Source organism: Hyaena hyaena, unplaced genomic scaffold, assembly GCF_003009895.1.
Source record: "Hyaena hyaena isolate Hyena2069 unplaced genomic scaffold, ASM300989v1 scaffold_159, whole genome shotgun sequence".
Lineage (NCBI taxonomy): Eukaryota > Metazoa > Chordata > Mammalia > Carnivora > Hyaenidae > Hyaena > Hyaena hyaena.
The window spans coordinates 2,498,641-2,514,006 of record NW_024080791.1 but is presented as its reverse complement, the minus strand read 5'-3'; the positions used below and the strand labels follow the sequence as shown (position 1 = coordinate 2,514,006).

General features: G+C 34.6%; 1 protein-coding gene across 4 annotated transcripts in view; it reads right to left on the bottom strand.

The window, feature by feature from the left end:
• Window positions 1–732: 732 nt before the first annotated feature.
• Window positions 733–15,366, bottom strand: part of DNAJC10 (DnaJ heat shock protein family (Hsp40) member C10) — a 55,763-nt gene continuing 41,129 nt past the window's right edge. For all 4 annotated transcript variants that reach the window (XM_039239637.1, XM_039239634.1, XM_039239635.1 and 1 more), the window contains 9 exons: window positions 15,102–15,218; window positions 12,037–12,138; window positions 10,893–11,048; window positions 9,830–9,963; window positions 8,806–8,859; window positions 8,400–8,547; window positions 4,989–5,108; window positions 3,099–3,203; window positions 733–2,013 (listed from right to left, as the gene is read on the bottom strand). In XM_039239637.1, the coding sequence (XP_039095568.1) occupies window positions 2,002–2,013; window positions 3,099–3,203; window positions 4,989–5,108; window positions 8,400–8,547; window positions 8,806–8,859; window positions 9,830–9,963; window positions 10,893–11,048; window positions 12,037–12,138; window positions 15,102–15,218 (948 nt within the window). In that variant the 3' untranslated portion in view covers window positions 733–2,001. The remainder of the gene's footprint in view (window positions 2,014–3,098; window positions 3,204–4,988; window positions 5,109–8,399; window positions 8,548–8,805; window positions 8,860–9,829; window positions 9,964–10,892; window positions 11,049–12,036; window positions 12,139–15,101; window positions 15,219–15,366) is intronic.

The window sequence follows — 15,366 nt, the reverse complement described above, 5'->3', positions numbered from 1 at the left end:
ATAGCCTCTTGTATACTGTAGGTTAAATATTATTTCACAGGACTCCCAGCAACCCTGGCTTTAGAGCCAATTCTACAGGCACATACTTAGACCAAGTTACAGGACACATATTGTTTACTAATTTTTTTTTTTATTGCCTAAAATGTTTCTCAGTAAGTCTGGAATTAATTTATGGGTAGTAGTTTAGGTACCCTTAAACCTGCTTCTGGGTTCAGTGTCCGATCCGTGACTTACAGACATGCAGGAGACCGGGACCATCCCTTGGATTCCGTCTACATATGCTTCCAGCATCACTGTCCAGCACAGTGGTATACAAATCACTGGTACATGAATTCAATAAATATTTACAAAGACTTCTTTAGGTCTTTGATTTTGGGATTCTTGTAGAAGCAAGCCAATTTTGAAAGATTTCTAGGCAGTGAAAATTTAATAAGTGAAAGGCACTTGCCATTACTGATTATAATTCAAAAAGGCTGAACTAAGGTTAGAAGTAGGGCAGGTGTTCTCTAACTGCCCACACAGGAGACATGGAATCCAAGGTTAGGACTTCAAGGACACAACTGAGGCAAAATAGGAGAGAATACGAGTCGTAGGGTTAGATTTGAAGATAAAACATTTTTGTAGAAATTACAGTGATAAAATTATGAGGAAATATTAGGGAAGGAGAGAGAGTGACATTAAAAACGTAAAACTCTTCCAATACAATAAAGCAGAATCCTAGGAAGTTTTTCCGAAAACTGTTGTTTAATTCACTGACCTCTTTTCATTGCAATTTTTACTATTCCATAACCTCTGAATTGTAACTAAATAACCGCACATTACTGACAATGTTTTGTGAAAATGGAAGCAAAATCTTTTTTGATTCTTTTAGTCTGAACAACCAAGAAATTAAAAGATCCCATCCTTAGATTTATATACTTGATTTTCTTAAAAAAATAAGTTCATTTTGACAATATTAATCTGGAAACAGGAGCCTCCAGCAGGAAACAACTGGAATATCCACAGTGCCATTATGAGCCATAGTGAAACAAACCTGCAGTTACTCTTCATATTTGAGTAACAAATCAGACAAAAGCGTAAAACCACAACTGTGAGCAAGGCAAACAGAGGATCTACATCAAAAACAAAGTCCAAAAGGCAAAACCATAAATATTAGAACGATGCTTCAAAAGTCAATTACAAAACAGGGCAAACATTTATGAAAGCAATTCAGAAAATAAACGCACACAGATCTTTAAAATATAGAACTCTAAATACTCGCTATATTTGGGATACTCTACAGTGCCCAGTTAATAGCTATAAATATTGTTTTCTTCAGGTTATTTCTAGATGCTGTAGAAATCTATTGGATTTATTTACTGTTACAAAAATTTTTCTCAATTGTGAAAAATTAAAATCGGTTCTTTAATCTTTAGAAAGGAAAGAAAAAAGAAGAAAATCTCTTCACTATAATCCAGCATGAAAATAGGTTATCTGCTTGCCACATCGTATGTTTTTTTTTTTTTTTTAAATGAAACTATGGTCAGAATCCATTTCAGACAATTTTTAAAACAGGTAACTAACTACCAAGTTATTTTTCAGTCCAGCCACAAAATCGAAGGAATAGATCCTAGACATATATGTACATAACAGAGCAGGCTCCTGTTTGAGCCAGCCAGTCTAAGTATCATTTCCAGGAGTCTGCAATCTGGGTTGGCCTGTTTGTGTATGGCCATGAGCAAAGAATAGTTTTTATACTTTTTAAAGCATTGTAAACAAAGCAAAAACAAAGGAATATGTGACAACTGTACATGGTCTACAAAGCTTAAAATATTTACGATCTGGCCTTGTACAGAAAAAGTGCGCAGACCCTTCTTTTATACGAATGTTGTACAGAATTCAGACAGTGCAATTACAATTCCAAGATAATGTTCATTTATTCCAACCAGAATGTAGTAACATCCTAAAAAGAGGTCTTCTGATGTCATTTGTTAGACTCTTTTTTCTTCATCTTCACCATCATTAAAGTTCATCCTACAATAATGTAAAAGTGATTGGGGAAAAGCAGCATGAATTTACATTAAAATGTTGGTTAGTTTACAGTACTTTACCTTTTAAAAAATAATTATTTAATGGATTACCATATGAAATATACTTTGCCTAAGTGTAACAATGGGAACAAAAAGGGATATCACTTATTTATAACTTACCTGCTTGTGCAGATACTACCAATTACAGTTTTATAGTCATAGTTAACTTTTTAACTTAATTTCAATTCTAATATTTAACTTAACTTCAATTCTGATATTCTGGCTTATGACTAATAACATTTTCTATTTCAAAAGTTTAAGATAAAAGTCATACTTTAAAACTTCTTGAGGAAGCTAAAATAAATCAAAACACCAGAAAAACATTTTTTCCCCTAAACCCAAGGCAATAAAGATTTGTAACCATCTCTTTCCTATCTTTTAGATTTGGATAAAATGTAACTCTTGGTACAAATGTAAGGCTTTCTATACTGGAGTGTGTGCAGTTCTAACAGGGTTCTATAAAGCCAGACACTTCTAGCCCTGTTCTTTTGTCCTTCATTCGCCTTCTAGGGAAAGAATCCAAGAAACTTCCTATGTGATTTTATTAAGTTCCACTCAGAAAGCACTCCAGCATTAATGGATTCTTTGGTCTGTTTGTGAGTATGTCCTGGAATGACAATGATTTAAAAAAAGAAAAAATGAACAGGTCTTCCAAAGAATAGCAAAGAGGTTGCACTGCTTCTTAACATAAAATTCTAGGAGGGGCCAAAATGAATATGGTTTCTGATACAACCTGACTATACCAAAAGAAATCTGCAATGCAAAGTATGTTATGAGGCTTCAGTATATTTATTCCTAACAAGTCAATGCTTCATTTACATTTTGTAAACAAAATTTAAATAATTTATAGTTCACGATGTGTTAAATGGTTGTATTTATCAATGTATAGAAGCTACATTCAGACTGTCCTATTTTCAAATTGAGAAACTTCAACTTTATGATTTTTTGAGGCTTCCATGTACCTGTTTATTGATACATATAATGTACAGTATAAAGTATGCTGAAGGCAGCTCTAGATTTAGTCCTTACCTTATCTCTCTTCCCATGATTTTGGAGATTTTTCAATTTTTCATATATTAAGGTAGCAATCTCTTTTGCATCTCTGGCATCTATTTGGTCTCCCCAAATGTTTCTCTAAAATAAAAAACACTCTTCTTATAATCTTTATGTATCTAATCAAAACATGACATTTCCACCTAAGAGACTTGATTAAATATTCCTTAAAATTCTAAATGTTTGAAACTCAAATTTCTTCAAGAAAATAATGCTGCAAAAGCAGTTATCTCATAATTTACTCAAATATGATACTCTTATGAGAACATGTAAAATAATTCTTTGGAAAAAATGCATTGCCAACTCTAATTGCCTCAAAACAACTAAATATAAAGAAAAGACATCCCCCAGGGGACTCAAATCATTGTAATCTTATACAGTCATTGGCACAGTTAAAATCTTGACCAACTACAACACTGGGAAGTAACGTGTATCTCCTGGTTCTCATATGCCAACAGTAGGAAGGTGGCTGAAAAGCAGCAAAGGGGGCAGGTCAATATACCAAGCTTTATTTTGGATCTGGAGTCATTTGTTTCCTTCCTCTACACTATCTGTTAGGATCTTGTTTTTGTGTGTAACTGTCCACCTGGTTTGTACTGCTGTTAACTGCAATCATTATTCTGCTTTGGTTTCTAGTCTGGTCTTCTGGATGCCATCTGTCTCTTGGTTTGCACTGGGATATTTTAGGGTCTAATGTCCTCGGGGTTCCCTCTAGACACATGGTAACATCTTTTCAAAGAGCTCCGTCTGTATAAGGCCTGATTAATTCTGAGCCTGCTCATTATATTTATACTTTGATAATAACCTCATTCTACCTGAGGATGAGCCCTATGTATGTTACCCATTTCTCAGCTTTTCTGAATGAGAAAGTAGAGCTAGTGATTCCAAAGGGATGAAGTGGCTTCTACCAGGTCCTGGTAGAAGCTCTGTTACTCTCACTGAGTTGTTTACCCTAGGCTGTTCTTAGATTAGCCTCCTGGACAAATCAAAGTCCTTCACTGAAACACCTAGTTGACAATTCTGGAGTTATAAAATTCATCATCTACTTTCTTTAACCCTATTTCAAAATATAATTTCCAATAAACAGCTTGAGATCTTAAGCTGATATTCCTTCTCAAGAAGTATAAAAATATTTATTTGCAATGTTTTACCATGAATACATGGTAAATCCGTATTTATTTAATTACAGTTCTATTGTCAAAAATGTCATTCTTTTACTCAAAAAAGTCATGAGTACTTTCAGTTAGCCACTAGAGTGGCTGAAAGATATATGCATTTATATAAATGATAGTGGAGGTTATCATCTGAATTTTAAGATCCACTGGTAGATGTTTAGTTTTCTTTTTGGGGGGGAAAAAATCATATTGTCAGTAGCTCAAAGAAGGGAGTTGTGATCAAACCATGGACTGTGACTTTTATTTGCAGTCTAAACCACTAATAAATATTCCTCAAGACAAGTAGTCTACCTTAAAAATATGATAGTATTCTTTTAATTTTTTCCTTTCCTGGAAAAAAAGAATTATAAAGGTAATATGTTAATTGTATTAAAGTAGGAAATACAGAACTTCACAGAATATAGGTATCTTGAATTCTCTACTCAAAAAACTACTCTAGTATTCTATGTCTCTTTAGTACTTGCTGTAATTCATCAGTATAAAAATTTTAAGGCAGTGGATCATATCAACTCTGAGACAGAAAAACTTTTAAAGTCATTTGAGGTATATGTAAAAAGAAGCTTCAGTAATATGCAATTAAATAAAAAAAGCCAAAGGGAGAAGAAACTAATGAAAACCTTCACACTAATAACAAACCTTTTCAACTTGGTCTGCTACAAGAAAGGCACATACGGGAACGTCCTGTACGTACCTTTGTTTTTTCATAGGGATAAAATTTAACAGTCGGATAGGCTCTGATCCCAGCTTTCTGGCAGGTTTGAGCATAAGCCTGACAGTCTACTTTTCCAGCTTTCACTTTTCCTTTAATCATCTGAAAAAAGAGAAATGGGGTTTGCCATTCAGCGTGGCATAAACTATTTTGGCAACCACAGACAATATGATACTTAAATTTTCACATATTTATAATACTAATGACTTATTTCAAAAACTTAAGTTTTAATTCTTTCCATACTAATAAGAGTGCTTCCAAATTTTTAGTTGCTCTTGTCAAAAAAAGCTCCTTCCTGGTCCCAAAATCTTGTCCATCATGGCACAAACACCTGATTCTGTCCTCACCCGCCTTCTTCTGTTCTCTGGTCTCACGTGCTGAGGTAGCAGAAGGAAGGCTGACGACACCTACGTTCTCCAGTTTCTATAAGGTGTCTTACATGCTCTTCAGGGTATGTGCATGTGGTCAAAATAGGATTCCTTTCTTAATTGTACTGGTTCCTCTAGCTACCTCCTTGCTTCAACCCCCCCCCCCCTTTTTTAAGCAGGTTAAGTCTTTCATTACTTTTCCTCCCTCATCATCTCCTTATTTATCAACAGATTTTAGTCTAGCTTTTGTTCTTCCACTCCTTTCACTGAAACTGCTTTAAGTTCTGCAGTGACTATCTGACCAAACTGAATGGATACTTTCCACTTTTAATGGGTACCTGACATTGCTAAATAGGTCTTTCTTTTTTCTTACTTGGTATTTATCACTATTCTCTCTTGGCTTTCTTAGTCCTCAGGCTGTTCTACCTCATTTCTAGCATGGGGACCTCTTTGTACACCTGTCTATAAAATTATAATATTTAATCACAGTTGTATCTATGGTGAATAATATTTTCACTGTGAGCAATCTCCCAGGAAAGTTTTATATATAAATGTGCTGATATGTGCTGCTGACCCCTAACCTCCCCTGAATTCACACTCACCTATGTACTGACCTGCTTCTGCTAAATAAGCATCTTGCACACAAGATTTCTAACATGGATCCTCTCCCCTTAACCTACTCTTCCTTCTATCCTACTATTCACTCATTCAAGCCAGAAACTAGGGCCATCCTAGACTTCTTTCTCTCACATTTATCACAATCAACTGAACATTAAGTCCTATTCTTGTATCTCTTTGATATTTGTCCCACTCTTTCTATCATTACTGCCTTCATCCCAGTTCAGATAATAATCTCTCACTTTAGGACAGTTAAAATACTTTTGCTGCCTCTAGTTTTGTGGTCAATGCTGGCTGACTTAAGAGGGGGTGTGGCAGCAGCAAAGCTGCACAGAGAAACACATTTATACTAAGGGTCAGAGAAATCTAAATATGCTGGTTCCAGTTATTTCCAAAATGTTTATTTTATATATTAGCTGACTTGTATCTTCAATTACTTATAAAGGAACACCATATTGTTTCTAGTGCTCTCACTATAGTTCTCTGGCCTTGCTGGCCTGTGTACTCTTCCACCCAATCTGCTCTTTCTAAAACGTAAAACAGATTCGACCATGTCCAATAGTTCTCCCCTAGTGCTTATAAAGAACTTATTCTGAACAATATGAAATCACAAAGAAAGAGGACCAAACCTCCTCCCCCATTACTTAGTGAGCCTCAGTTTTTGCCATGCCCCTTCTGTCTTTACACTCTGGTAATACTGGACCAACAGTGAAGATGACTGAACACGCACCATTCTCTAGCATCCCTGCATCTTTGCAAATACTGTCCTCTCTTCTTGGAGTACTCTCTAGCCAACCCTTTCAAGTGCCAACCTCGTGGTCATCTTGTAATTCTCATCTCCAACCCTAAGTTTTCGGGGGAGACTTTTGTCTTTTCCTGGCAAGACTCTTTCTTCCTCCCATGTCCTTGCTTCCCTCTTACTTTGTATTACATACACTTATTAGCATGTTATCTTCCCACTAGAATAAAACCGCAGACATGTGACTTTTGTCTTTCAATTTCTGTAGCCCCGGTATTTACCACAATGCTTCTCACCTAGTACTTAGGATTTGTTAAATGATCTTTTTCGTATTTAATAACTTTCTGATATATCCAAGATATAGCTGTGTTACAAAATATATAACTCAGCTAAGTTTTTCAGTATACAAAAGAATGAAAACATTTTGTTAGAATTACTGGAGAAAAAGGAAGCAGAAGAGGAAAAGAAGATCAAGTGAGTGGAAAAAATGAAGAACTTCTTTGAAGGATGATCCTATAACTAATCTTTTATGACATCTAGGAGCTTTGAAGTCCCTTTGCTAAAAACTCCCCATGGCTTGGGATTGTCAGCTTTTGCATTAGACTGGTGAAACTGGAGCTTCCTCATACTAAGTGAGTGTTTTGTAGCCCAGGGCAAAGCTCCCTGAAGCAAGAAAGCTAACAATCAGGATTAGGTCATTAATAGGATGATGGAGACAGAAACAAGGAAAAATCAGACTGTATTCAGTTTATGCATCCAATTACATTTTATAAGCATTTACTGAGTTAGACAAGACTTGTACCTTGCCCTCAAGAAGCTCCGGTCTTATGGAAGAGACAGATATCTAAATATTTATCCACTGTGTAAATACACCAAATGGAGTACAAGACAACAAAGTGACAATGACTGAGAAGGACAGAACACAGAAGTGCCAATGAAGCTGGGTTTTGTAGGCTAAGGAGAAAAAAAAAAACAGATGATGAATAAGGAAAAGACATTTTAGAGAAAGAGGATAGTATGTATTTGTTCAGCAAACCTGGAGTATTTTGCTGTGTCTGAACTATAAGGCGTGGAGTGGGGACAGAGATAAAGCTGAAGAGGTAGGTAGGAAGGGTCCTACCTACAATCAAGGGTACAAGTCAAGAAACAGTTAATAGGAAGCCAGAGAAGTCAGTATTTTAGAAAGATTTGCAGGGCAGGACTGAAAAAGGCAGACTGGCAATGTAACACTAGTTAAAATGCACACATGAGAAATCTAGAAGAGATGAGGGCTTGAAGAGAGAGGCTAGCAGTGGACATTGAGAGGAGATGACAGATTTGAAAGGGTCTTAAGAGAACTGACAGGATCTAGTGATGATGGCTTGATGGGCAGCAGAGTAATGGTGGTGAAGGAAATAGGGAACAAGCAGAAGTGAGTTGTCTCGAATGGTTAGGTAAAGGATGTCATCTGTCAAAATAGAGATGTTAACTGAAAGTATTAATAAAGAAGGAAGAAATCTACTGCAAAGATTATACTCATAGAAATGAAACAGGAGCTTTAAAAACATCACAGGAAGCTTCTAAGAAAAAAACAATCATATTTAAAATATAATTTTATCTAATTCTTATTTTATCTAATTAAAACGTGCATGTAACTACAACTTACTTAAATAGACAGACAAAACTTACCCTCGCCAAGAGCTCAAACTCTGGAGCAAAATTTTGGCAAGGTCCACACCAAGGCGCATAAAAATCAACCACCCAGTGATTTTTCCCTTGTATAACTTTTTCATTGAATGTCTGAGGCGTTAGATCTATGGATGCTTGAGGTAAAAATCTGTGGCAAGGGACCAAAATTACTTTTCGTTATATGAAACCAAGGAAAACATCTAAAATATAATATAGTAAAAGTTTCTAAGTGAAAAGTGACTTCACAGAATGACAATAAAGCATAACTTTGGTAAATTATAATTCTTTAAGTAGTTTAACATGTGAGAGCCTTAAAAAACTTACAGTAAATTTAACTACAGACATAAGACGAAGGTAAATAGCACTGAATCTATTTTATGCAATGATGCATATTTTGATTACTCACCCTAGACCCCAAATTCTCAGGGAATAAGCATCTCTATTCCAACCACTGTAACTACTGAAAGAAAGGAAAATGTGAAAGCTTTAAACACTATTTTCTATTATTGGATATGTTCAGTAAACAGTCTCATTAAAGCCATTTTACTACTTAGCATCTCTCTTCTCAGTTAAATCTACCTATAAATGCTGCTTATATGGTTCCCAAATCCATTTTTTCCTAGTCTTGATGTCTTTTTGTGCTCCAGATAGCCCTAAATGTTTAGCTGCCTGCTAGACATCTCCTATAGAAGCACGGGAACGGTGAAACTCAAAATGTCTAAGATTTCAGTTTCTGAACCTTTACTCTGGTTACTATGTCTGTCAAATTCCTACACACTTTTTTAAGCCCCATGTCAAAAGCCACCTCATAAATGCATCCTTTCATGATTTCCTCTCATAGCTGTGATCCTTTCCTTCTTTTGAAATTCATGGTCCATTTTTACTTTTTAAAGAATTTTCCTTATATTCTGCCTTGCACTGGAGTTTTCTACCTCAAATACCACGTGGTGTTGTAGAAACTATGGGCACTGACATAGACCTGGGCTGAAACCCCAATTACAAATCTTAGCAGCTCTGTGACTTGAGTTCACTTATCTGTAATAGTAGGAAGGGTAGTAATTCTTATTCCTCAAGGTATATGTGAGGACCAGTGGAAAAAATGTGAGCAAAGGATCAAATATAGCACCTGAAAGCAAACACTGACTTAATAAATGTTAGTACTTCCTCTCTTTATCTTCTTCTATACTCGAGTGCCAGCTTCATTAACACTGGGATTGTTCAATTCTCTTTTCATCTTCTGAGTTTCTCCCTAGCATACTGTCTTAAAACATGGTGGACTCCCCAAAAATATTTGTTATTTTATCTCTACACCCAACATGGGGCTTGAATTCATGATCCCAAGATCAAGAGTGGCATGCTCTTCTGGCTGAACCAGCCAGGAGCCCCTAATGGTTCTAATAAATGTCTTTAAAATTTTAGGCAACACTTACTGATACTGAAAAGCTTTACTGGATTTTTGGGGAAACAATCTTATCTCAGGGTATCTCCGAACATTTTCTTGGGCACAAAAAGAATGATACTGTTGGCAGTCTATACTGCCCACATTGATCAGTCCAGTTAATGTCTATAAAAGAGAAAAAGAGGAGATATACAGATGAACGTGATAATTAAATTACCTCCATAACTATGTTTACAATAGAAAAATCATTTTGAGAGGATTATTATTTACCAGTGATTTTCACCAGATAAAGATGGGTAAGGGTTTAAAACCTAACAGAACACTTACAGTAATGAACTGAAAATGTAATGTAGTTAAGACTTTACAATTACTGCAGGTTAAATAATAGATTTCATGTACCTTGTGGGGGTGGGGGGAAGGGAATGAAGTATTTCTAAAATTTAGTGCTAGAAACCAGGAACTAATGAAGGTCTCTGCAATGGTATTTCAAAGAGTTATTTTTCAAACAGAAACCTTCATTGCAGCACATTGACTCATGCCTGAATTAAAATTTAAAATAAAATTTAAAAATTTTATTGAAAAGAGCACAAAATTGTATTATCTTAAATGTTAAGATACTAGAAATCACTTTTAACTCTTCTGTTCATTTTTTTTCTGAAAAATATATAAGTTGATTTCTTTTTCCATTCTCATATTCAAATAATTTTTTCCCAATCTTTCATGATTAATAGCACTATGTCTATTTAAAATTCCAAATGTTTTACTGATCAAAGCTATTTTTTAAGTCTCACAATATTGTGAAGAAACTGTATTGTTAAGCTCGAACAGTTTTAACAGAAAATAAGGGGATCTTTGGGTTGACTTTGGCAGAAATTTGGTCAGATACATACCAAACAAGTGACACAGGAAAAATAAGGTTAGATTACTCTATACCATTCACCTACCAGACAGAAACAGAATTGAAATCTAAGTGGTGTAATTAAAGCTACTGGGAGTGATAATCTAGAGGTGAGTTCATCTCAGTTTTAAAACAATTCTGTTAAAAACACATTAATGCTAACGGTTTAGATTTAAAATAAACTACTGTATTATACCCGGGCCATTCTTTTCCATTCTGGCATTAGCACTTGACATGGATGACACCATGGAGAGTAGAAATCAACCATCCAGACTTCATCATGTTTTCTTTGTTTAACTAGTTCAGTGAAAGTGGTGGGTGTCAGGGAGATCACTGAAGGATTCATAAGATCCTAAAGAGAACACAACTTTGATTATAACAGATATAAAAGGTATTGATATATTCTGGGCAAACTGTTATCACTTAGTAAAGCTCCTGGTTTGCTTTTTGTTTTTAATTTGAGAGAGAGACAGAATCCCGAGCAGCCTCTATGCTCAGCATGAAGAAAGACACAGGGCTCAATCCCACAAGCCTGGGATCATGACCTGAGCTGAGATCAAGAGTTGGATGCTCAACCAACAGAGCCATACAGAAGCCCCTTAATTCCTGTTTCTGAAGAATCAAGACATACTTATATTTAAAAGACAATCTAAAGTGAATTATTTTAAAAAGGACAAATGATTCCTAATTAAGTTTGGACTTTGCCCATCAATCTTCTGAAATCAAGATATATTTTCTTCTTACTACTATATATCATTAAAATCATCTTCGGTAGGGAAAAGAGGCAACTGTATTTAAGGTGATAGGAGATGGGACAAAAAGCTCTAAGAGGTGCCCAGATGTCTTCACAGGCCATATAGTTCTATTCTAGAACCAACAACCGGTTTGGAAATAATCCTTTAATTATTAGTGGAAAGCCTACTATTCTATTTTCCTGACAGTCTGACTGGAGATACTGCACAAGCTCCTTAACAACTCACTTGCTCCAAATGCTGTTTTAACAAAGCTTCAGTCTAGATGGGGTAATAGTAACAAAAGCGTTAGCTTCACTGGGGAAATAATTGTAACTAATACAACACAAAACCAAAAGCTATTTAAAAATAATTTAGGGGTGCATAGGTGGCTTAGCTGGTTAAGAATCCAACTCTTGATCTTGGCTCGGGTCATGGTCTCAATGTTCATGATATTGAGCCCTGGGTCAGGCTCTGCGGTGACAGCACAGAGCCTTCTTAGGATTCTTTCTTTTCCTCTCTGCTCCTCCCCCACTTGCTCGCTGTTTCAAAATAAAATAATTTAAATTACCTCTATACTTGACAATATTATAAATTAATTTAAAATACCTCTATGAATTCCAAGATCTGTTCAGCAGAGTGATGTCCTTCATATTCATGAACATTGGACTGGTTGAATACCACTGTTGTTGGATAAGCCTGAATGTTATACTGTTAGGAATGAGAATACATATGAAAGATTTTATGCATTTTACCTATTGGTTTCAAATTTATAAACAGCTTGCTTTTAAATAACAGTAACACTTAAAAAGTTCATTAATAAATTGCTAGGTTATTGAAAAAATTTTAACCTGGCTAAATCTGGCAAAGCAAATAGATTTACAGTTGCACTGATAAACTACCCTTTTTTTTTAAATAGCTACTCCATTAGCCATAGAATCCATGGGCAATGAAACACTGAAAAATGAGTATGGGACCTTTTGACTCTCCTGAACTAAGATGGATAAGGCTGTAAAGAGCAGGCTTATCACTGGTTGAGTCTTTTTGAAACCATATTTCATTTGTCTAGAAGAAAATAAAGGAAACAAAGGAGCAAGGATAATAATGTGTATCCAACCATATTTTAAGTTAAGGAATTATGACTTACTTCCTAAGAATATGGTCACCTTTTATTCTTCATTCAAGATAGTTTTTATGGTACAAAATACTCTAATTTCCTCCTCAAAATTAACATAAATACTGGTCCAGGAAGCATTTCTTTGAAGTTTTAATTTTAATTTTTCTAAAAGTTAATAAGGATATCTCTGAATTTACTGTACTAAACTTTGCACCCTTAAAGTTGACAAGCACTCAAGAGTAAACTGGAATCTTTGACTAGAATTCAAAAATAATTTTAGGAAAAACAATGGAAATATTTATCAAAATTTTGTAAAATGAGTGTAAATTCAAATAAGTCATTAGATGTAACTGTTGTTTTGTTAATCTACTTAATGATTAACATGTGTTGGGAATCTTTTCAGCACTTAAATATGTAGTTTCCAGTCTATTCTTCACAACAACTCTATTCAGAGGCTAAAATACTAAGTCAACTTTACAGATGAGAAAACTGAAGTGTCAAGAGGGTACGTGACTTGGTTAAGGTCCACCAATTAGTGAGTAATGACTCCTGGCCTCTATTGCAGGTGAATTTGACACCACAGTTTTAAATCCTCACATTTTACTCAATTATCTAAAGAATATTTAATAGTTTAGATTAAAAAGAAAAACTAGAAGAATTCAAATTAAGATAGTTTGCTTAGCATCTTTTCAAAGTCACATATAAGACATTCAAAACCAAAGTCCTTATTTTTTAAACATAGTTCAGTTAAATTTCAAACAGAATGAAGAGAGAAATCATCTAACAAATACCCACACATCTCTTCCCTATGTTTAAGGAAGATTAACTTCTTTATCACAGTCAGATTGCTAGAAGTTCTTTTTCTTTTTTCTTGATCCAATTTCCTTTCCTTCCTGAAAGTAGGAGCAATCAATGCCCTCAATAAGTATATATCCATCCATCCCACTTAGGTTTTCATACTTGGCAACATGCTCATGTATCCCTGGGCAGTATAGTAAAATGTTTGCCCATTTAAAATTTTTCTGTAATTCTATCATACTCTGTAAGCTATTTTGCAACTTGCGCAGTGTAGTTTTGAGACTTACCCATGCTGGTGAAGATAGACCTAGTCTTAAATGCTCTATGATATTCCATTGTGTGACTGGATAATTTATCAACATACTTACAATTGTCAGATTTCTAAATTTTTGTTAATTTGAAGGATTGTTGTAATTTGTACTTTTCTGATATCTAGTGAAATGCAACATTTTTTATGTTGGAATTCTTTTTAAATATTCTGGCACTAATGCTTTGTCAGTTACATGTGCTACAAAATAGTCTGTTGTCTTAACTCAGAGTGTCTTTTTCTTTAGCAAAAGTTTTTAACATTTAATATAGTCAAAATCATTCACATTTTTAGCTTGTGTGTGTGGACTGAGAAATTACTCTTCACACAGATGTCATAAAGATTTGACCCTACATTCACTTCTACTATGTTTTTAAAACCTATTGTTTTCTTTTCTCTTCCTTTTCCCTCTTCTGTTTATTAAAAAGTTTGCTTTTATAAAATATTTAAAATATACACAAAAGCAGAGAGCAATAAATTCTCAAGTACTCTTGTAGCTACAACAATCATCTGCCCATGGCCACACTTATTCCATCTAGTCTCCCTTCCAACTCTACCCCTACACCAACATTATTTTAAAGCAAATTCCAGATTTATCATTTCATCCATATATCATATTTAAAATATATGGACTTTCCCCTAAATCCAACTACACTATCATTTTCACACCTAAAAATTAGCAATTCCTGATAATTATCAGATACCCTGTCAATGTTCAAATTTCCCCAATTATTGCTTGCTCCTCTTTTTTGCAGTTGGTCTGAATGGCATCCAAACAAGAAGACCTAATTTCTTCTGCTTTTCAATGTATCTGTCCAATAAATTAGGTGTTTGCCCTGTAAAATCCTCCACATGCTGGGACTTGCAGATCTCATGCCCATGGTGTCACTTAACATGTTCCTCTGTCATTAGAATTCCTTCACACTGATGTCACAGCTCAATTTGATTTAGGTTTCATATACTTGTTCTAAGTATGTTTTATAGGTGGTATTATATATACTTTCATCATGAGATATATAATTTCTACTTATTCTTGGAATGAAGAATGAGTATTAGTTAACCTAAGAACATATTTTTATGTATACAAAAGTTTCAAAAAGCTTGTTCCTTTTTAAAATTTCTAGCTACTAATTACACTTAGGAGACAATTATGAGGAAAACCTAGACAAAACTATAGACTGCCAAATAGTGATAGTAAATAAAAAATTATAAAGATTTTAAATAATGAGAGATCATGTATTTTATCAAATGTTTTCCTGTTTGATAAACAAGACCATGCCTACTTTCAATTACTTATGCTGTCTATACATGTTTTAATCCAATCATAATTTTATATCATTTTGTTGAAATTGTTCAAATAATGTTACTATTCTAAACAAAGATATACATTTGAAAGAGAAAACTATGTTACAACAATGGTGATTAGAATAACTACTTCATATTTAGCCTTACCATGTTACAGAGTCCCTCGTGAACCGTACAGTCTAGTGTACCAAACTTAAGCTGACCATAAAGATGCTTGGATGCTTTGCGTAACTCTGGCAGTAAAGCTCGACATGGTGGACACCACTATGAAAGAAAAAAATAATCATAAGCACTGAACTAAATGAAACAAAAAGCCACATTTCTGCAACAAGCAATATACGCTAGATAAATCATACTTAGTGGCAAACTGTGTGTGTGTGTGTGTGTGTGTGTGTGTGTGTGTATTTAATTC